The following is a 23,477-nucleotide window of genomic DNA, read 5'->3' as shown; positions in this document are numbered from 1 at the left end:
GAGGGAGCCAGCGAGGGGAGGCAGCGCAGCGCAGCGGGGCAGCGGCCGCGCCGAGGGCCGGTGCCCGAGCCCCGAGCAGCCCCGGGCAGCCCCGCGGAGCCCCGGGCAGCCCCGCACCGGCAGGCTGCGGCCGGCGGGGCTGCGGTCGCGGCGCTGCAGCTCCCCGGGGACCGCCGGCCGCGATTTTTATTTCGCGTTTTCGTTTTCCCCGGGCAGGGTGGGGGCGGGAGAAGCGGGCTTGGGGGACGAGTGCGAGCTGCCTTCTGCGCCAAGGTGCGGTCCGGCGGCGGCAGGAGGATGCGAGCCGAGGGCGGCCGAGCCGCGGAGCAGCTACCTGTGTGGCCCGGGCGGCCGCTGCCGGGACCTGCCGGAGACATCGCCATGTGAAGGGGCAGACCCCGGGCCGGCTCTCCACCCCGCCTCGCTCAATGGGAGGTTTGTTTTAGGGAGGACTCACCCCCTCCCTCCCCAACCCCCCCCCTCCCCCCCCCGCCCGGGGCTGAGGATTATTTGGGGATCTGGTGGCTGTGGAGGCGGCCGTGGCGCACACCAGGTAATGCGGGGCGCCCATGTGCTCCGCGCACCCGGCCAAGCGGCGTGGCCCACACGCCGCCCCCCGCCCTGCCCGGGGAGCCCACGCCGCGCACCCCGCCGCGGACGGTACCGCGGACGCGCCCCTTCGGCGGCGGGGGCCGGCGGCAGCTCTCCCGCGGTGCCGCCGCAGTCCCCGCGGGGTCGGCGTGGGGGCGCCCCCCGTGTCGGTGGCCGCGGAGAGGGCCGCTGGGGAGGGGGCTACCCGGCTACCCTCCCGGGGAGCCACCCGGGGGACCCCTCAGCGTCCTGCCCAGTAGCAGAGCCGGGCCCCCCCCCTCCGTCGCCCGAGAGGAAGCGAGGGGACGCGGTTCCCCGAATGTCCCCCGCCGCGTGTGGGGCGCCTGCAGAGGGGAGCTCGGTGCCGAGGCGGGAAGGGTGGATGGGGACCGGGGGGCGCCCCCGGGTACCCTGCCGTGCCCCGCGAGAACGAGCGGTAACTTTCCACCCGGCGCAGCGGCCGCGCCGAGGAAGGCCCGCCGCCCCCGCGGCCACGCACACGCGCGTCGCCGCTGCCCGCCGCCGGGGGGAGCCCTCCCGCAGCGGCGCGGCGCGGCGTGGGGCGGTGCGGGATGCGGGGCGCGGGCGGGGGGCTCCGGGGCAGGTGTCCCCCGGCGGCGGCGGGGACGGGGACGGGGCGCGGCGGGCCGTGATGCCGCGGTCGCGGAGGTGCGGCGGGCGCGGGGGTGCTGCGGGCGCGGGGGTGCGGAGGGAGCGGAGGTGCGGAGGGCGCGGGGCCGCGGTGCGGTGGCGGCTGGCGGTGGCAGCCGAAGTCGGCGGGGCAGGGTTGATGCTTCTGGCTGCAGCCGGGGAAAAGCGATGAGCGGCGGGCACAGGCTTCGTTCAGATTGCGCTTTTCATCTGCAGCTAAGGTGTAAGATGAGCGTAAAGGTAGAAAATACCTCCGGCTTTATGTGTGGATTCAAGTTAGGGGATCCCCGACCGGGCTATCTGGGGCGCTTTAATCCTAGCACGGTAAAAATGCAGTGTAGGAGAGGGTTACAGCCCCAGAGGTCATGATATTATTATATTAAAAAGGGGTAGGGGGAGAGGAGAGGATTCATGTGGAGCTTTGTGAGGGGAGAGGATTTGCCCCAAGTCCTGCAGAAAGTGTGGATGAAACTGGACGCAGAAGGAAATGCTTCTGCTCTCCAGCCTCATGCACTACAGAGCAGAGTGTGCTGTTCCTGAAGACCATCTTTCACCACACTGTTCTGCAAGGAACTGCCAGTCACACATCCAGCAGTAGCAGTTTCCACAGCCAAAACACTTGCATGTTCATAAGTTTGCTAAAGCGTACATTTCTGAATCTACCTTTAGCACAGAATGCTCGGTAACATACTGTTATCGTCTTCTACATATTTCTACTCCCTACAGGCGCTTTGACGCAGGAACTTGTCTCTTGCAATGTGTTTGTGCAGGGCTTATCACAGGGGAGAGCAGATCGAGGCTGAAACCTCCAAGTGCTATCATTTATAAATAAGTAACAGTACTATAGCATGGGATATATTTCCAAGACACCACCACTTGTGCTGAAGAAACCGTTGAGTCCTGCAACCCTGACATAAGTTCCTGGACATGACTTCCTCTCAGACATGCAGTTAGCTCTGCCATCCCCACCATCTCCGTCTCACAGGCTCATCGTATTCAGCCCATTGCTCAGTAAAATCCCACGGCATGGGGTTGCTCTGTAGCTGCGTGTTGTAGCCTTCTGTGCAGAGTATGATAACTGTGTAGGGTTGTATCAGCCACGCAGGAACATTGATACATGTGTTACCCTGGTGGTTCACCTCTTCCTTTGCACCATGTTTTTGCTGTGCCTGTAGCTATCTACTATATTAGCATAATTTTCTCACTTATTGAATGATGCAAAGTAATGAAATAAACTAAACTCACTTTTCTTCCTTGCTTTGTCTTCCAGATCTAATTGGCTTTACGCAGACAATGGTCCCAAAGACTGTATGATAATTCCCGGTGGCCGAAAGAGGAGGCACATTGGGGCCTGTACAGAAGAGGAACAAGAACAGGAGGGCAAGAGCTTCCTACTGCCCCTCTGGCAGAGGTACCAAGTGTGTGGCATATCTGCAACGCGAGCAAAGCACTAGTTTTCAGAAAGCAAGCGAGACTGAGAGACACCCCGAGGCACTTGCAGCACGGGAGGAAGAGGAGCAGCGCCAGCATGGATAAGGACAGCACAAACCTGGCTGACCAGCAGTATGAGTGCGTGGCTGAGATTGGGGAAGGAGCCTACGGGAAGGTGTTCAAAGCCCGAGACTTGAAGAACGGAGGTCGCTTTGTTGCACTGAAGCGGGTACGGGTGCAGACCAGCGAGGAGGGGATGCCGCTGTCCACCATCCGAGAGGTGGCGGTTTTGAGGCACCTGGAGACATTCGAGCACCCCAACGTGGTCAGGTGAGGAAGCGGGGCAGGTGTCCCGATCAGTGGGGTCCTGTTTTTAGTACATTAATTGGGCAAGCAAGAGTTTGGGTACATAAATGGACTGGACACTAGTTTGGGATTGTGGATGAAGTGAGCACTGAACTGTATAAATGAAGTGTGGTTTGAGGTTTCAGCAGGCCGTGGCGCTGCCTGCCAGACCTCACCTCATCCCTGTGCATTGCCTCCCACACACACAAACACCCATCTCCAGAGGCATAGGTGTGTGACTTAAGTGTTTGAGTGGATGGGCAAGGAGCCATATATACACTATTTCCTCAGGCATCAGAGAGAATGAAAAAACCCCAACGTCTCCCTGGTTTTGTCTCAGGTATTAGTTCTGCCAGCTGCAGCTGATTTTTAACAGCTCTATTTGTTAATGAAATCGCAAAGAATATGAGAGTGGCAGTGCAATGTACGTTTTACCTTTTTAGATGCTTTTGTATGGAGTTGCAGATTATCATGTTAAAGAGAAGTAATTCCTTAAGACTTCAAGCTTTGCAGGTGGCCGTACGGTTGCATACTGTTTGACTGGTACTAATTTCACCATGTGCTGATGATTATGCTACGAAGAGTGCAACAGTACAGACATCAGGCCTTGCTTGCAAAATGGTGGCAATGGCCCCAGGATGTCCTTTCTGTCATGTTGGTAGCATAAACCCCGGATGAATGACCTGTGTTCTTGAACAGATTCTCTCAATGGTAAGGCTGGCCCTACCATAACCTTTTTCGATAGCTGGAAACCTCCAGCAGCCTGTAAGCATCTTTTGTTAATATTATGAACTTTAAGAAGTAAGCTTCACTTTGCAGATACCCAGGCACGTAATGATCTGAAGCCAATCAGCATCTTGCTGATGGTGCTGTATTAACAATATTTCCTTATTTGCATTGTTTTATGCACATATTGCATAGCAAAGAGAAAATATTTTATACTTCATTAACATCAAGCCTCTTTCAGTCCTAGAGAAATAGATACTCTGAAGTTAGAGGTGACCTTCAAAATGACTTGTAGCTGTGATCCTCCTCTTTCAGGGTCTGAGATGGGGGGGTTTTAGTAGGTGCAAGAGGAAAGGTGAGACAGAGAATAATATTTAAAATACAAAAGCGAATAGCTAGAAATAAATTCATTTTTGTCCATCTCAAGGCAGCGTAATACCACAGTCTCATTTTTGTCTAAACTGAAGGGGCAAAGCATGTGCATTCTGAAATACTGGTAATGGAGTGCGGTGGTTCATCAGGCTCACTGCAGTGAGCAATGGGATGGAGGCTGCAGCTCACACTTTTCCATTGCTAATCAAGCAAATCCACAATTTGGCTAATAACCATTATTTTGACTGGCACCTGTAATGCCAAAGGCTTAGTCAAGAAATTTCAAAAATGGGGGCTTCTTCATGTGGACAACGTGGAGTATTTGGTCACCGAATCAAGTGGCTTAGTTTGCAGAGGAGCGCACGCAACGTTCTTCCTTGGCAGTAGAGATAACTGAGAGTTCTCAAAATCTCTGAAATCCAGCCCAATCATTTATGAGAGTAAACGAGGATTTAGTTGTCCAGGTTTAGACATTCACATATTTGAAAATTGTAAACCTTGTTTGGGAATAATTCAACATAACAATCCTTATGAGTTTTTCTGGCATTGGGATCTTTCCATATGAAGTAAAAAATGTTTTTAAGAGCTTTCTAATCCTGAATTCAGCAAAATCATGAAAAATAAAATTCTTGTTTTCCAAAGAGCTATTTCATGAACTGACTATGCAGCTTGTTTTACTTGGGTTAAGTGCAGTGCAATCTCAACATAGCGTTGCATAAACATACTGAAGCTTAAAATATTTTTACAAGTTTGAATGAAAATTCATTATCTGCAAGCAGTAAGTATTTCAGCCAGCAACATGAGAATGTAGTTTCAATATAAAAATCTCTGAAAGTGCGTTCCAGGTCCTCACAGTGGTGTTGTGAAGCCTTGACCTTTTGCCATAAGCAGCATTTCAGATGCAAGGGGTTGGGCTGTGATGTATCAGGATGATTGGGACCTTGGCTGCACACCTTTTTCCACAAACAGGCAGGGGAATATAAGAAGCAGTTTCAAACGTCATCTCTTCTAAAATGGGAGGAATGCTATTTAAAAACTCATCTCTGTTGTGCATGTTTTTAATCTGTAGAGTAGATTAAGCTGTAAGTAGCACTTTGGAGTGGCTGAAATCGTATCCTTACAATGAAAGATTATTTGAAAATATTTAAATGCCCCAGTTCCATTACAAAATACAGTAGAAGAGTTTGTAATTTATTGAAATTAAAGGTCTGTTTTTGTAGTATGTAAATATGCTCAGAAAAGGAAATACTGTAAAAGAAGATCTGCAATTTTAAGCAGCTGACCTAGCTGTACTTAATTATTGAACAAATTTTGCTCACAAAAATGTTCATTGTTTGGGCAGGCATTCTGGAAACTGGTATCGTGGCCAGCCTAGTAAATAAAAATAATGGCAAATGCATTGTCTACGTACTGGATTAAAGCATACATCATTTTCAGAGCACTGAGATAACAGGACAAATATTTGAAGTCAGTTCTTTTTTTTTTTAATGTTGAGGGGACATCTAACTTTTTTTTGAATATTACAGGCAACTAGCCTGAGGGAAATAAGTGACAACTGCAGCTATAATGTCGAATCTGTTACCTCTGAGTAATGGCATGTGTGATCCATGAGTTGCTCAATGCAAACCGACAGTCATTCTGTGAGTCAAGATTTAGACTTCAAACCAGATGATCCACAAATGCCCTGTGCTCTGCTGTGTTACTCTGGCATCAGCTGACAGCAGTGGCAGAAATCACAGGCCGCATCTCATCACACTGAACTCAAATGGTAGGTCTACGCACCTCCAGAGAGTACAGCAAGGAGCTCAGCAGTCCAGGGCTTCTCTGTCTCCATGAAGTGGTGCTGAACCTGAAGAACAGTTTGGTAAGGAAAAGGTCCAGTACTTGCTAGGCAGAGGTGGAGCTCCATGTCTTTGTTGGTCACAGAACCATGATGCAGGACCAGCATTACTACTGCAGCCCAGGTTTGTCGTAGTGGTTGTAGATTCCCTTCCTCTAAAATCCTGATAAATGCTTGGAGCCAAAACTGGTTTGCTGTGCTTGGCCGTGGGGATGGAAGAGAATTTTCTCCAGAAAGTAGAAAAGTCTAAATAGCGTAGAATAATTTAAAACAAAATATTTATCATATTTTTCCATGCTAATTATGAGAGCTTTGTTTCACATTCCGTCTCTCCAAGTGTGTCATTTCTGTATTTGTACAATAAAGAGATGCATTTTTTTGCAGCACAGTTGCTTTTATAACAATAGATAATGAAGTCAGATAAGACTTCACTGCAGAATGAAACAGAACAAGGTGCAAGATAAGAAGTGAAAGGAAGTCTTATCTTCATCGGAAAAGTGATGGTAGTGGAAGACTCTGGACTATTGACTATAATGTAAATAAGGCCTGGAGGACTGATCTAACATTTTGTAAGACTGTCAAAAATAGTATACAGAAAGGCATGGGGAAAATACAGTTAAAACGATGATTGGTACGTGCTTAAAATCCTCTCCTGTACACCTTTGCCCTTGTATAGAGTTCCCTTTCATCAGGACACCTTACTCTGTTCTATTCATCTTCACAAAACAAAGTAAAAAATAGAATCTTCAAGAGTAAATCTTACTGTGAATTGCTCTAAAATTAGGTATGTTGTAGGTATTGAAACGTCCTTTGTGACTGGTAGGATGATTAAGGTGCTTTTCCAGCTCACCTTTCAGATAACAAGGTGTAATGCTTTACTAAAGCTTTACTATATACAGTAGTTACATCTGGCAAAAGTTGGTCCAGCACTTACGTAGCTTAGTGCTGTTCTGTTTAGGAAAAATGAAATATATGTAGACAAAGGACAGACTTTGCCAGGAATAAATGACATATTAGTTTCAGGAAATTCCTGTGTGTAAAACTAGGAGTATTCCCTGCTGCAATATATCTGTAAAAATTCTTCTTGTGATTATAATGCTAAATTCCGCAATATATTGTGTTCATTTTATCTCTCTCCTGCTGGTAATCAGATGAATAATTTTCCCCTAATGTTAATCATCCATCAGACTGTGAATTTGCACTCTGGGAAGGTGATACACAAGACAGAATAATTTTTGCCATCCTTGTTTTCTAACATATATATATTTAACAGTTTTAATAGTGTTAAAAATTAAGCAAATAGAGCAAACCTGGAAAGCTGTATATTTTTGCTCCCTGACTCATATTTTTTTGATATGTACAGCTTTTTTAGTATTTTCATGGGTTAGTAAGTCTTGAATTTTAAAATAACCAAAATTATACTGAGTATAATGTATTAGAATATAATCTAATCTGGATTATTATTTCAAAGACAAGTGTCAGAAATCCTGCCATTCGAGGTCATCATTGCCATATATACCAAAATGGAATTAAAAAATCTTAGTTCTTTCCTTCCTGTTAGCTTGCAGAATAGGTGTGCCAGCTAATTGACTTAGGTTCAAGAGAAAGATCTGCCTAGCTGGAAGTGTAGCTCTATTCCTCAGTCTTTTTGGTATAGCGATCTGTGCGAGGGACACCCAGTAATTATGAGTATTTTCACAATTATGCCATGTTCAAGGTTTCATGTTATTTTGTATCCACTGAAATATAAATGACACTGTAAACTGCCCTCTGTGGTACAGCAATACAGTCATGTTGCTTTTTCCCTGCTTTTGCAGGCCAGTGGTCCATGCCATTACCTCTTGGTTTGCACTTGAGTGCTTGATGGACCTCATCAGCTTGATGGACCCCTGGCAACCTGAGTGGGGGGGGGAAGAGGCTGGGGCACACTTGCCTCCCCCATTCTCATGTGCCCTGACGTAAAGACCAGCACTTGCCCCTCCTCAAAGGTCCCAGAAGTGTATAATGGCTTAGTGCTTAAAATTGTTATACCTAGAAGGTGTCTTTATAAGCGTCATAAAATACCCTGTCCAACCTGATGGAGCATTCAGAACACATCTGTAGCAGCTCATCAATACCTAGCTAACCTTTTGCAAGGCAGTTTGAACTTGTAGTTGTTTTGCTTTGTTCTGTTTGTTAAACTGAAATGATTTGGGAACATACAGAGGGAAAAGAATTTCAAAATGCAGTAGCTTTCCCGTTTGTGGTGACGGTGATATTGGCTGCTGGCTTTATTACTGTACTGTTATTAAGTTTAAAGGATGATCTTCTCAAAATCATTGAGATGTTCCATCCCGTCAAGTGAAACATTTCTATTTTAGGGGGTGTTTGCCTCCAGTGAATTCTGCTTCCTTCCTCACTTCCTTTTTCTGCCAAGCTAATGTTAATCTAGTGTATGACATCATTCTTACGGATCAGCTGTGCGCTGTATTGTGCGATACAATTTATGTTTCTGTCGCACCACTCGTATGGCATCTGGCAAGCCCCTGGAGAGAAAGAAATGGTTACCTCTGCATTGCTAGGTACAGGGATTTTCTTGCACGCAGAACGAGTAAAATAAGATGCAGGGATGGAACGAAGCAGAAGAAACTGAACTTGATACTTGCCAAGGTTGAAGGGATTAATGTGGCAGATGACTCTCAGCTGAGGTAGAAGAGGTGGATGAGTAATGGGAAGGAAAAACTGAATGAGCCTCAGAGTCAGTTTTAGTCTAACACAAACAGGATGGTCTTCGAGGCAGATGTGAAGACGGGAAGTGCCTTGGCGGGAGAGAGGCATTTCCAGGCTGGAGAGTGGTGGTGGCTGGAGGGGGAGATGGTCCCTGCACTGACCGGCCACTGCAAGGAGGAACACTGCAAAGGTCCTGGGGAGCAGGGGAACTGCCTACCTGGAAATACAACTTCTCTCATGGCAAGAGGGCAAAGGGGAATGATGTGGCTGACACTGAACAGGGTTTGGCAGTAGGTAGGATTTGGAGAAGTTTGTTTAGTTGGCAGAGGACATTGAGAAGTGACTGCACATGAATGCTGGTCTGTCATCGTCTGCTTGCAACCCTAGCATACACAGAATAAGCACGTACAAGGAAAATAAGTGATATTCTTCCTGTCCATATTAATTGTTTATTAGTAATGGATGTGATGATTTAGTTTGAATACATGGTCTGCCAGAAACAGGACAAGATATGAGCTTGTCAGGAAGGAAGGGCTGAATATGAATAGCCTTCTGAGCCTTAGGAAATTCAGTTTCTGGAGTGAGTACAAGCTTTCTTCAAAAAGTATTTTATCTTATTCTCAATCTAAGCTTTTTACAAAAAACATGTTTTTAGTCTTTGTGTGAGTAAATATTAGTCATTTTAGATTATGTCCAGTGCTCCCTTCCTTCTTTAAATCTGTGGATGGTTGTATCCATGCTGTTCTTGGAGAGATCTGGTCTTGCTGGGTCCTGCCCAGAATAGGAAACCAAACCATTGCTGGTGGCAGCCTGTGTCTGCCAGGCAAAACATCAGCATCCCCCGGGTTTATGAATTGGGGTCCAGGATTCAAAACTGAGCCTTGAGAAAGATAGGAGAGTGGATGGCCCATCCACCAAAAGGGCCAGAGTCGTTTACTTGGGACTTAACAGGTTGCTTCATGGTACCTACCGCCGGCTGAAGTGTGGAACAGAGCAGGGAGAAGGAAAGTGCTCACTTTCCAGGTGTTTGAAAGAGAGTAGGATGGAGGCTGTGACTTAGCAAAGCACTAAGAGAGTCATTCAGGTACACTTGGTGGGATTTAAGTCACTGTTTGAAGTTTAGCACAGATGTTAAGTGCATTATTGAACAGAATTAGCTATGGTATTAAGTATGCACTGAATTTTAAAATCTTTTTCTGAATAGATTTCAGGGACAATGTACATAAGAATATGAATCACAGATATTGATTCTTATTCATTTATTAACTGAAGCCTTATTTCCCAAGAATTTTTCTATTAAAAGGTAAAATAGATCATGCAGAATAAATAATATCGCTGTCCTGATATAGCAGTAACATGAATTTGGCATCAAGGGTGGTATTTGTAGTAATTCTTAGTTGGTTTAATTTAGTACCAAAGTTTTAAAATTAATTTATAAAGTTTCATAACCCTAAATAAAATAGAAGCTGCTGTTCATTCCATAACTTGGTAGCTGTATATAAAACGTTTGGTTTTTACTCATTATCTGACATCTAGTTGGTTTCCAGTTTTGCTGAACAAGGTGATTCTTAATGATCTAACATTATCAAAAGATAACTCTGCCCATATACATATATAATGAAGCTGTGCTTTTTCATTCGAGATAAAATTTCTCCTCTTATATCAGTTCTTCATATATTTCTCTTATAATCTGAAAAAATATTTTAAATTATGCATACATGATTATTTAAGAGCTATACCTTTAAACTATAAAACATTTGTCCTTAATAAACAAACCACTTTAGAGTTTTCCAAGGAGTGGTTTTTTCCATCTTGTACCTTGACATTTTCCATTTGGGAAGCTTTTGATGAGATGATCATCAAAGAGCGGAAACGTGACTGTTGATTTCTGAACTGTTTCGAAATACCTCATTGCATCCAAATTATTGTATTGATGTTCCTATTTATTTATTTACTCTTAGCCTTTGAAAATTTGTCCCATTCTTAGAAAATGTTCACAAGAAAATATTCCACTAAATAATCCTTTTAAAATCAGGCCTTAAAATTCTAACACCACGGTTGTATTTTCTTTAGGTGGAAAAAGAACATTTTATATGAGTAATAAAACCTCTTCCATATGATGCTTTAGATGTCATTTTAGGGTTTTAGAAAAAGATGAGTCTCTAGCCTAAGAAGCATCCCAGATAATTTTAGGACCAGATGATGATTTCAGATACCTAAATACAGGTTGTACTGGAACGTGCCAATTTGCTGATATTGGTGGAGTTGCCCTGGGGTAGATTTCCCATGACATACCTAGCAAACAATTTACAAACTTGCCAAAAAGTTCAGTACTGTTTTAAAGGCGTTCATACAAACACTGACTGCTTATCACTCTGGATTATCATTAACAAGTGACTGATCTTTTCTTAGTAAAAAAAAAAATAAATAACTTGCATATGAATTCATCTTTGCAGGAATTTCCCATATATAATGACTGAAAATTCAATTATAGTGCAGATGAATCACACTGGGTTTAAATGAAACCTATTGAGTTTGGACTTTTCCAACATTAGTCAGTGCAGAATGTTACATGTTTTTATAGAAACAGAGAAAGGAAGTGAGAAATAGAATGGAAAAGCCTATGTGATTTTTTTCTCTATTTTATGTGAAGTTTTGGCTAGTCTTTTAATATCTATTTGAAGTGTGGTCACTACGATAAATATCTGAAGGTGTCTGTTGCTGTTTAACAATGTCAGATAATTCCCTTCTCTCTGAAATCAATTAATTATAAACTGGAAATTTCAGTATTTTGTTCACCGTTTCTTAAGTTAGCATATTTCTAGGAGCTTTCTGTGAATGTAATTCCTAGCTGCACTGGTGCTTTTGTTTCTCTTCATCAGTGGAGCCAGGGTTCTACTGTAAGGATAGAATTCTATCACTATTTTTTTTTTTTTTTTCACGTTTGATGTGGTATTTTGCATACAGCTGCAGAGTAGACAGTTACCTTTGAAAAGAACATTTGGCTGGTTTAATTTGATTAGAGCAAACCACCTCAATCATTTCTGAACTAAGACCGTTTTCATTTTAACTTGGCAGTAGGAGTTGGGAATGTACTGACTGTGCTTAGATGTTTGGGGGAGTTCTGGTTTGGATACACAGCTACGACCGAAGGGAAACAACCTTAGAGGACTTTGCCCACTCTGCTCCTTCCCCATAACAAGGGAGGGCTGTGAAGCCATTGAATGTCACATTTAACTTTCACTCATTATGATACAGAATTGTATTGCTTGCGAGTGTTTCTACAAAAAATTTGAAACTTTTAACGCATAGAAATACATAATCATACATTTAAAAAAACCTCCATGATATTAAAAACAGATATGGGATATGAAAGTCTTTTATTTACAAAAAACTACATCCCTAGCAACAGCATTTTTAATAAAATCCAGCATATAAATAGAAGTATGGTGGGTTTCTCATAGATATATTGTATCAATGTTAAAATTGTATACTTTTTTAGTAGGTCTTTGTACTATTCCCACATTCTGTCATTCTCCTACCTTTGACTTTCTACCCCTTTCCTCATCATGTAAATATATTGTGATGGGGTTTTACGTTGCATATTAAAGATGAAATTAGATTCTTCAGATTTACAGTAGTATGTTTTTTAATTTTCAGTTGCGCTCACTGGTGATCAAATAATTTTCCTAGACAACTCTTGTGGCTCTCTAGAATATCAGTGTGTCTCATAACAAATGACAGCCCTTCAGTGAATTACAGTTGAATGGCATTCTCCAGAAAAGATGGTTTTTATCTTTAAGTGCTCTGACTTTGCAGTAGTGGATCATCATATAGACAATATTTTAACCAGAAGTTTACAGTTGAAGGAAGATCTTCTGGTTATTCTTGTATTATGTTCTGAAAACCAATATACACAGTTAACTGTTCATCTGTGTGAGCAGCCTGACACTTGCTATTAATGGGGAAATTGCGCCCACATCTTCCAGCTAATCCAAGAATGCAGTTGTAAATTTAAGGCTTGAGTTTCCACTGTTGGAGTTAAAGTTCATAGACCTACACTGATTCAAACAGCTCATGTCGAACTGAATTATGTTCAAATCAATTCCTAATGTTAAGATGAACAAAAATGCATTAGGACAGGCGGACTGTGCAGAGGTGTCCCATCAGGCACGCACATTTGTGACTTTACCATTCAGATTTTAGGTGCTGCAACTACAGAGTTTACCAAACTGGGGAATAAAAATAGTTCTTTCATTGGGAGTTTTTTCATCAAGATGGACTCAGAGGTTCTGCTGAAACATCTCTCTGAAACATCACTCCTAATTAGATTCCCTTTTAGCACTACAAATAATTCCTCTCTACCTTAGTATGTAGTCTCTGAAATGTTTGATGTCTATGTTGTCACCTAAGCAATTTGTACAATGCTGTGCTTGCCCCCAGACTCCAGGTTACATCACATACATGGTCTTTTCAGTGCTATGTACATCTCCTTTCTACAAGAGAAAATGCTTCTATAGCTACAATTAGAGACATTCTGATTTCTGTACAGCATTGAAAGTTTATGTCTAACTTGTTATTCACTAGCACAGTGCTAGAGCCTTTATTATTGATTTCCAGGTTTCTTCGGGACGGTGAAAGTTAACGACCTGTATTATTTTTCTCTGGTAGGAAGTAGGTTATAAGGTGAATCTCATTTTGCTAATTTTATCTAACAGCATACTTTGTATTTGTGATCTTTACAACATAGAGTCTGAGCAGCATCTGCACTTTTAATTGTGTTGTTTATCCTTAGATAACCTTCTAGATTATTAATAGAGATAGGACTACCCACTTATCTCTGTGGTTTCCTCACAGACATCTCAAATCAATTTGTTGCCTTAATGTTTATCTCTGCTTTAAAACGCTGAGCAACAAGTCTTGATCAAAGCAATAATACCCATAACTAGACAGGTTTGAATCAATGACTATAGTCTGAAATCAGAATTAAATGTCTCATTAAACTTAAAAGATTTGGCATTCTTGGAAGGGCCCAGATAAGTTAGTACTTCTGCAGAACTGAGCACCTATATCTTTTCATGGGGTGGAATCCTGTTCATCACATTGCCTTTACGTTTGTAACATCATTAAAAAAGAAGAAAGAGCTACCTGGCATTGCTGAATTTTCTGCTGCTTATTATTCCTGCTGTGTCTCTTCTCAAGAAATCAAGAAGGTTTTATTACTTTTACATTTATTTGGTCAAAATAAAACATCTTTTAGAGATGTCAGTTATTTCAAAAGCATATCTTTATGCAGCAGTGAAAAAAAAACCCAAACAGAATGAGGCTAGAACTAAAGACTACGGCAGTACAACAGCAAGAATAGTTAGGAGTTGCACCGAAGAGTCAGGTAACCCATTTGACTAAAAATGAAAGATATTTGTGGCTATAGATAAAACCCAGGTAGGTGGATAACACTGATGAAGGAGTCTCATTAGTAGACACTTTAAGTATATTGGAATGGCCCAAATCAATAGGATATTGTGATGTCCCTAATAAAATAAATTTCAAGGACTGCTTGGTTTCCAGTAACCCAAAGCTGAAAGTGGACAAGACCATTTTGCAGAAACAAAACTTAAGTTATAAAAAGAAATTTAAATCTTCTGCCATCCTCTAGATCAGTGAAAGGATATTGAGCTTATAATTCTGGAAGAAGCTGGAAAGTTAACTAAGTTTACTAAAACAGTAATAAAGGACAATTTCAACCACTGTTCATAATAAAATGGAAAAATGAGACAAGGTTTAAAGACAAAACTTACAGATGCCGTCAGTGAAGGAGCTTTTCCTGGAGTGCAAGGAAAAGAGCTCTCTCTCTGCATAGCCTGAAGTAACTTGCAGTAGCTCGTTTAAGAAATTCTTATAGTCAAGATATACAGTCATAGCAACCACAATAATTAATCTGATATATTTGGGAAAGGGATGGTTCCCAAACTCGATGTAGTAACAATAGGCTTTAGAAAAGAAAGAGTAAGGAACAGGGGGTAATAAAAAATTCAACAGTCAAGAGGAAGGATATGAAACTGCTTAGATTTAACATGGTAGGTACTTAAATAGAGGTTTGTAGCAACACATTTTGTTACTTGGGACATACACCTTTCCCTGGTGTGATGCTCTTGTCCAGCCCCTGGAAATCCTGGCTGCTGCCTTGGATCTATAGTTTCTTCCTGGCTACTAGATATAGCAGGACAATTTAAACATATGGGTTCTTCAAACTCTCTGGAGGAATGGGGAATGTCAAAGGGAGACACCAAACTTTGTCTACTCCTTTTTATGACTCTGCTCAGTATATCATGATGGATGCACAGAAGATGCTCATACCCATGCATAAAAAGGTAGAACAGGAATGTAAGATAACTGTGAGCAGATGTTTAACTTTAACCATCTGAGTATTAAAAGCGTGCTCCATCCTAGTCATTTAGAGTCTTCCCATAGTGAGTGCAGGATCTGCTTTTGGAGAATAATTCATCCCGCTCACCCTCGGTACCGCCCCAGAGCAGAATTAATTGCCCTCTGGAAATGCCTGCCTCTCTCTTGTTGGCTGTGGAGAGAGCCCGCGTGGCTAATGCAGAGTAGACGCCCAGCTCTAGCCTGCTGCAGCTAGATGAGATTAATGCCAGTCAGTATGGTCCAAGTTTGAAGGTGGAAACACTACTAGGGATTTTGTACAGCAAATAAGAGAAGTTACAAAAGGAAATAGGAGATTACTGGGGGACGGGACGCGGGACAAAAAGCTACTATTGAAATCAGAGGGCACTTGAACTATGAGAAATTGGAGAAGGTAATTGAATAAGAAATTAGTATTATAGGGAAACTTCTTTTTTTTACCAAAATCTATAGTATACGGATTGTTGGTAAGAGTTTGTGCAAGACACTTTATCAGTTGGTAAGAATTATGTGCTTTTCCTAATAGCAGAGTGTGGGTTTCTGTGAAATGGGCTGGCTTCAGACAATCTGCTTCTAGTTTGCGCTTGGCATTAAAGTACTAAGAGGCACAGGATGTAGCTGGAATGGGTGGGCATGGCCTGTACGCAATTACCCTGTACCCAACGTTAACCTCCAGCAGAAGCCATTTTGGTCAGAACTTGTTAATCTTTTACAAGGGGAGGAGTAGCTGAAGATGTGTGTTGGATGTGTTAGCTATGGCCAGCCATGCGGCCTACGAGTGGTTTAAGGCACCTTTCAAAGTTTTGTCAGAAGTAGTTTCTCTTGCGTATTTTTCTATTTCCCTCCACTCTGCCATACTGGTCTCACACAGGATTTGCCACTAAGTGGGCTAAGCATCTCATTGCTGGTAAAATTCTGGTGCTACACGTGGTTTCATTGCCTCAAATGCCTTTCAAGCAAATTACTTTATTGTACAATTGCAAGTAGTTGGAAAATTCTGGTTTCTAACTTATATTCCACTCTGAATTATCCAAGATTAGAGTGCTTGGAAAGCAGTGGTACTATACCTTTGTCTTTTGGAATAATTTTTTTGAATTTAAAGTTTCATTTTTCCATAATCTCAAAACATGTCAGCCCACGTTGCACGGTAATAGGCTGCAAAATTAAAATCAATCAATAATGCTAACAGATTCTGGTCCATCATTTTTTATGTTGAATGTCTTTTGGAGCTAGTTCTTTTATAGCTTGATTTACAAGTCTTGAAAACAGCTTTTTTATTATGGAACTACTGAGACAATATGATTGTACTAAAGCAAATAAGCTGCTCTATTAAGCTGTTCGGATATTCATATTACGTGTGTGTGTGTGTGTGTAAAAGAAAAACCATGAAAATTTCAAGATTTGACTGCATTTATACTAGGAGGTTCAGAATTATTATTTTGTAGCATGGATGAGGATTGTTAGACGTGTAGGACTTCAATTAGTTCAAAGTCTGTGCCTTAAAAATGTCTGAACAATTTTATTCTTTAAAGTTAAAAGACAAAATTGAAAGGGAATGAGGGCAAGGCAGGAAAAAAACCATCCTGAAAGCTAATTGCTTTTAAAAGAAGTTACATGACATTGAAATTGGAACTTGGAACCGAAATGTCATCTCACTCCTAAGTATAATAAAATAGTAGATTTTATTAAATGTATTCTGGAAAGAGTACATTAAAATTATAAAGCCTGATGTGAGTGGCAAAGAGCCCAGGCAATATCCAAAAGTGTAAACATCGAATGGCTTAACTTAACTGGGGCACAGTGCTGCAGCAGGCAATTGAACAGGGGATGTCAATATTTAAAAGCAGCAGAACTGATTTTTGAAACAGATGGTTTTTCTTCTTCCTGCATGCAGTACAAATACGTATTTTTAAAGGCTTTAAGGAATATTTAGATTATAAGATTATGTGTCTTCTTTTGATATTGACCCTTTTTTAATTTTTCAAATCTTGTGAAATCTAAGGTCACTTTGATCTCTCTTCTTTCAGGCATGAAATTGCCATCTTTAAATTGCATTATTCACTCAGTTAGGGAACCCATTCATCCCAGAGCACATCCTTTATACAAAAAATATTGCAGTATCATCTTGTCAGCTTTTAAATGGAGGCTTTTCTTAAAAAGACTGTTGAGTTCTTGAAATAATGGACCTAAAATTTTCTGAATGGACATGATTATCATGGCATTTCTAATATATTGATCACCATTGTTTTCACAAGCTTGAAAAAGTGTTCTTGTGCTTTGGAAAATCTAAATCCATGTCACTTCTGTGCCTTCTGGAGTAAAATCACATGGAATGTACTGTGCTTAGGTGAATAGTCATATACAGTAGGGGTGTGCGTACAGAGGCATTCATGGAAATGAAGGCTACTGTGTCTTCCTGGATTTAGAAGAAAAAAATGCTCTACTGTGTATGTTTCTTCCAGATGGACTTGAGGCAGTTATTTCTCGGTCAAATATTTTCCTAATCCAGACACAGGTTCTTATTTCAGGACATATAGATGCTAGTTGTGATGTCTGAAAACCAAGACATGCCTGCATGAAAAGTAGGTAAGGGAAATCACCAGAAATTTTCACTTTTTTCTTCACAGAGTCACTTCAATTCTGTGATAACTCAGAAAGTGGCTGAATGGACCTTTATAAAACATATGAACTAAGTCATTTCTAAGTGGAGACAGCTGGGGTCTATTTAATATCCTGTGTAAAATGGTAGAGGTCAGCTTCCTGGCATAACTTAGGAGTTTTATTTCACGAATCTCCTACTGCTGCAGGGACCTGGGGTGATGGTGAGGCTCTCAAACTAAAATGTACTGTAAGGAAAAGCTCCAGGGCCGTAGCTCTTGTTCTAGCTCTGCATGAGGTGTGGGATGATAGGAAGCGTCTTGTGGCCTGCGGTATCTGTGCATCCTCATAGATGTCTGTTGCGTGGGTGCTTATTAATGCAGGCAACTAGTCTCATTTTTTTGTTCCAATCCTATTATATTCTTAAGATTTCGGCATTAGAATACTAATTGAAAATCATCAAGAAGTTACACTTTGGACAACAAGTGGTTCTCAAATGTACTGACAACCCTAAATACCTCGGTTATTTCGGACCTTGGTTCCTAAATAATTTATCTTGACAGTTTTATGATGTCTTTTTTCCCCCTTGCAATTAATGCAGCCATATCTTTACTATCTAAGATCATATATTTCCTTAATGTGTTCCCTGTATCTATTCAATTTAATTAGTCTTGATTCCTTGAGTTGTGGGTGAAAAAAGATCTATTTGTAGGCCAGTGCCACTGGTAAGTGTTCACTACACACAGAGAAGTTACACAATATAGCAATTGATATCACTGATAGTCCAGTGACACTCTAATTAAAAGCCTGTAGGGCAATAAGCATGAAAATTCATATAAAACTTGTACATAAATATGATGTCCAGTATGATTACCTACATTTCACAGTGTGAAAATTTGGCTTTTCCTTGACTACATATTTAAATAGAAGATAAATGGAAGCTCTAAAGAAGAACTAAGAGGGGTAATTGTTTCTGGAAAAAAAAATGGTAGTGTGTCACTGGAATAGGCAAGCTGATCACTGCCAGAAAAGGCTTTGGTAGCCTGTGCTGATTCTATGGACCCTGTATGGTGTGTACTGTTCCCTGTTTAGACAACTGTACAAGGGCTCAAGACCATCAGCTGTGGTTTAAGTTTCTGTGCTGTTTCTCCGAACAGAGATAAATAGGATGATTGTAGGATTTGGGCTGGATTAGAGAAAATAATGAGGAGCAACTCCTTCAGCCCTTGATGTCTCTTGGCTTATTCTTGAAATAAAAATAATCAGATCAATAAAACAATTCATATAGGGCTTAGAAAGGGTTAGAACAATTTCCATCTGACCCAGTACTTTTCTGAAGTGAGAAAGAGCAGATAGCTTAGGGAATCGTGTAAGCACAGGACAGACCTGAAGTGATAGTTCCTGGCAAATGAAGGCTCGACAGTTTTGACACCGACTTGCTCTATGATCTTAAGTAATCTGTGTCCACTGCTTTGTAAGTCCATGCAGAATTTGCAAGCAGATGTGAGCCAGCCCTGCCTCATTCCCAGGCAGATGCCTACTCGCTCTGCCGGTGCTTTGAGCCAGCTGGAAGCTGCGTAGCCATGTTAGCGCTGCGGAGCCTCAGCCATTACGCTCTGCTGTCCTCCGATCTTCCCAGCTCGGCTTGAGCTGACACTGCCTGCCTGGACATCGCAGAGCACGCTCTCCTTTGCTTGCAAAGCTTGGGTAGATGTACTTTGTTTTCATTTGCCTAGACATAAAAATGTTTTAGAGTTCCAGGAACCAGACCTTGTTTTTGCAAGATTTATTATAGTTTGCTCATTTCTTTCAGAAATGTGGAAGACATTGTTGCAAAACAACCAAAATACAGTTTTATCATGTATTAATATCTGACATACACTACCATTTACAAAATGCTGAATTTATTTCAAAACTACCCATGCATTACAATGTAAACCCTCATCTCATGCTGCTGAAAGACGCCCCAAAAGAAATAGTTGCCTTTGCCCCGAAGTAGTAAAACAGTCGAATAAAATTTATTGCCAGCTCAAAATGCTACTAACACCTCATTTTCATTGCCAAACTCTGCAAATAATCTTTAATTTGTTTTCTTTTACATATGTGTGCAAGAGCTTAAAGGAAATACTTAAAGAGCTGTACAGCCTATAGAATACTTCACTCCGTGTGCATTAATCTTTAAATGGCTGGCTCACAGTGCCATCTAAACTGGCTGGAAAAGGAGGAAATGTGTAATCATCATCTACCTGAAGAACTGGAGGACGAAAGCACCTGAGAATCCTATAGAAATAGAATTTTTCATTTTCTTTGCATGTGCTATGAATTAATTTAAAGTTTAAAAAAATGCAGCTTAGTAGAAGAAATGACATGACAGCCAAGGAGCTTGTATGGCCACGTGTGGATGACTGTGAATGGGAAAAAAAGCAGCCATGAAGTCCACATTTTTAAAACCTTGTGAGATTTAATGTCTTAAATTCTGATGAAACGTGTAAGGAATTTGCATGCTAATGGAAATGAGGATCCCTTTTTATGTATCGAGTGTTTAAGGGCAATTGGCCCCTGGCTAAATTTATTAAGCCAGAAAAATCTTGTAAATTTCTATTGAAGATTTATTAGTCCCATTTGTTTCTGTTCTGTACAACATGAATATTAAACTCAATCCTGCAAGTTTGTCACAGGTGAAACTCCCTTTCAAATTAAAGGAAATTCTGGACCTGAGCCAAAGCCAGTTAAATACATGTACTAACTTCATGAGGCTTAGGTAAAGGCTCTTGTGTGCAGAGTGTTCTAGGATTGATCCTGGTCTGTGGGGGTTGAGTGAGTAGGGCAGAGGCATTTTCAGTGTCTTTTGGTTTTTTTTTTCGACTTTCCTCGCATTTTGTTTTAAGTTCATCATGAGAAGAAATATTTTTAAATATCTTCAAAAAACAATCAAACGTACTCTGGAATTCTACCGAGTAAAATTGCTCAGTTATAGTCTTCCTGGGAAAGAGTCATCTCTCCTAAATTCAGTTAAATTCAAGCACCTTGTCTAAATTAGTCATCTAGGCGTCTTCCACAGCAAGCAGGGAGAGACAGTACTTCTCCCCGCCCTGCTGAGTGATTCAGCCAACCTACTTCTTTCCCTTGAATATATGGAGGCCTACACGGCCCATTCAGACTAACCACCAAACCCCTAAGCAGCTCCATTATATGAGTTGTATCTCCTCCACGGCAGCTGAGAGGAGAACTAAGAGGTCCATGAGCTCTGCTAGGCTCTTGTGTAGAAGGATGGCATTTGATCTGTCCGATGATGGGTAGCCAAAGACAGCCTTCAACGGAGTAGTTAGTTTTCTTGCAAGCCTTAAATCCGCCTTCTGTATGTGCTGAATTTGTTACCTTAACTTTGTTTTCCATTAGTTCTGATGCTTTGGTTTTAGAATAAATATCCCCTCACTGTTTGCTTTCTCTTATAAACTTAGTTTTTCTTTTAGAATGCAACTTATAGAGGAGTGCAATGTTTAGGTGCATAAATCTGGCTGTCTCCCAAAACCAGACCAAATCTGTTTGTTTGTGTTACCCATGTGAGCAGTTGCCTTTGTCTTTTGATTTTTGGAAATCATCCGAGCGCTATTTACTTTTGGGCAGATGGGATGTGATTCGTAGCACACCGAGTGGTGGTGGCAGGACACGGTACAGTGCCGCTGGCAGGTCAGTTGAGTTCACTGTGCTCCCTTCCAGGTTTTACTGAAGTGAATGGAGGAATTCCCTTTGTCTGAAGTTAACAGTGCCCCTGACATCACAGCACACAGGCTTCTTGGGAATACATCTGGCATCAAAGCCTGGTCAAAGTCATTCCCCAATGAATGTGTTGTGCTTCAACAAGCACTGTGAACTGTGTCTCTATTTTATGTCTTTTAACCTCATGCAGGACAAGCATGTGTGGAAATCACCACACAAAATGTAAGACACCTTGTGGATTTTCACTTGGTCTATTGCTGAATGTGGCAACTGCGTTTGCTGCCTAACCACCGTGCTTGCGTTGGAAGTGGGTGGATATGTCTGGTCCGTTTTCAGGAAATTTTGAGCAGTTCTAGTGAATCCATAAACAGGTTCTTTGAACAGATTTAGACATTTTTTAGAAGTTGTTTTCATGCGGTTTAAATATCTGGTGTTAAATTGCTGTTTCCATTTGTAAGATAACAAGAACTGTTCATATATGTTGCTGTTTTCTAGTCCCCTGGGTAAAGACTGGGAAAGCAACAGTTCACAGTTTTGGTCGTTTCAGAATTTAGGGAAAAACAAATATTGTGATAAACTCTTTGGAATAAATTACGAACATCGTTTGCAGAGATGTATGGCCATATTCAAGAATGAACTTGAGTCTTAAAAGTAATTAAAAAGTTAGGAAGGAGAGACTGTGGTACAGATAAGGACACTGCGGTGCAAAAGGGGAGCTCACATGCAGGGCCCCAATTTGTACAGTTCTCACTTCATGGGTGAGAGAAGCAGACCAGGAACGACGAACACCAGCTATCATAGTAGATGCTGATTTAAATGGCATACAGGGATTTACACGGCTCTGTCCAGGTAATGACTGGCTGAGCATAAGGAAGAGAAAAATTACCTTTTTTGGCCTTTTGTCTTTCATTCTATGTGCACAATGAATTACCTTTTTTTTTTTTTTCTTCTCTGCTTTCATTTCTGAAACATACCAGGCATATAAGGGAGACGAAGCTTTAGATGATGTATACTTCCTTAGAAGTCACTTAGGTTATTTGCATGCTGGAAGTTAAGCACAGCGTAATTTTCTTCGGTAGTTAAGGGCTAGTGGATTGTGCAAGATCAAGACCTATGACAGGTTTTTTCTGCTTCCCTAACTCCAAAATTGCATTTTTTTACTGACAGATCTAGAATTTTTTCATAAAATACTGCTCAAAGCTTGTGTTATGTCAACTGACTCTGCTGTCATAGCAATAAACAAACAGACACTGTAAGAAGTTTGCACCTGATTTCCCAGAGTGGTGCTTGTTTCATTCTCTTACCAAGTATTTTCTTTGCTATAATGTCATCTAGAGAGCCAAGAATGTTGTATTTAAGAAATAATACGTAATAATAAACCCAAATATAAACAAATGGGCATGACTGAGCCATGCAATGTTTTACCCTGTTTTACTCCCATGTATACTAATTGCTTTCTGTTTAATACATGGATATACAGCATGTTACATTAGAAAGCCTACAGATTTCCTTAATAATTCCTTGAACACATTATAACAACACAATTCAAAGGACTAAAAAGAATTAATTTGGTTTTCAAATTAACAGCTGTCTTTAGTATTGACTTTGTGCATATCAGTATTGTCAATTTTAGCCAATTTAGCCTTTTATTTTTCTTTAGGCTTTTTTTCCTTCTGTTTTCCTGCTCTTTTGCTTTTGCAGTGGAGTTCACAGTATTGTTGAACTGTGGAAGTTTTCCCTTTCTAGAAGTCAGCTCTTGATCCTTCTTTGAGAAACACAGACCGTCTGGTCCTATCTCTACCTATGAGAAGTTGTAGAACTCTATTTTCTTACAAGGCTTTAGGGTGTCTGTGTCTCACAAATCATTACAACAATACTTCTTCTGAGGAACTTAATCAAAACTGTTGTTAATGCCAGTAAAAGAACAACAGCAAGACATTTTGCACCTAGTGCTCTCTCTCCCCTCCTCATCACCCTCGCCATAGCAGCTTTGGGCTCCTTTCAGCTGCTGCCAGTCAGTAGTGGCCCCTCTTCCTAGGAAGTGGTAGCAACATCATCAGGGCTCAGGTGT

General features: G+C 41.5%; 1 protein-coding gene across 3 annotated transcripts in view; it reads left to right on the top strand.

Moving 5' to 3' along the window:
* The first annotated feature begins 247 nt into the window (after positions 1 to 247).
* Positions 248 to 23,477, top strand: part of CDK6 (cyclin dependent kinase 6) — a 141,351-nt gene continuing 118,121 nt past the window's right edge. For 2 of the 3 annotated variants that reach the window (XM_075082829.1, XM_075082827.1), the window contains exons 1-2: positions 248 to 435; positions 2,513 to 3,003. In XM_075082829.1, the coding sequence (XP_074938930.1) occupies positions 2,771 to 3,003 (233 nt within the window). In that variant the 5' untranslated portion in view covers positions 248 to 435; positions 2,513 to 2,770. Of the gene's footprint in view, positions 436 to 471; positions 554 to 2,512; positions 3,004 to 23,477 lie in introns of those variants that run through there. The other variant, XM_075082828.1, reaches the window with a different exon arrangement.

Source organism: Phalacrocorax aristotelis, chromosome 2 (assembly GCF_949628215.1).
Source record: "Phalacrocorax aristotelis chromosome 2, bGulAri2.1, whole genome shotgun sequence".
NCBI classification, from domain to species: domain Eukaryota; kingdom Metazoa; phylum Chordata; class Aves; order Suliformes; family Phalacrocoracidae; genus Phalacrocorax; species Phalacrocorax aristotelis.
Note: the sequence above shows the minus strand (reverse complement) of the source record. Positions and strands in the feature narration are given on the sequence as shown.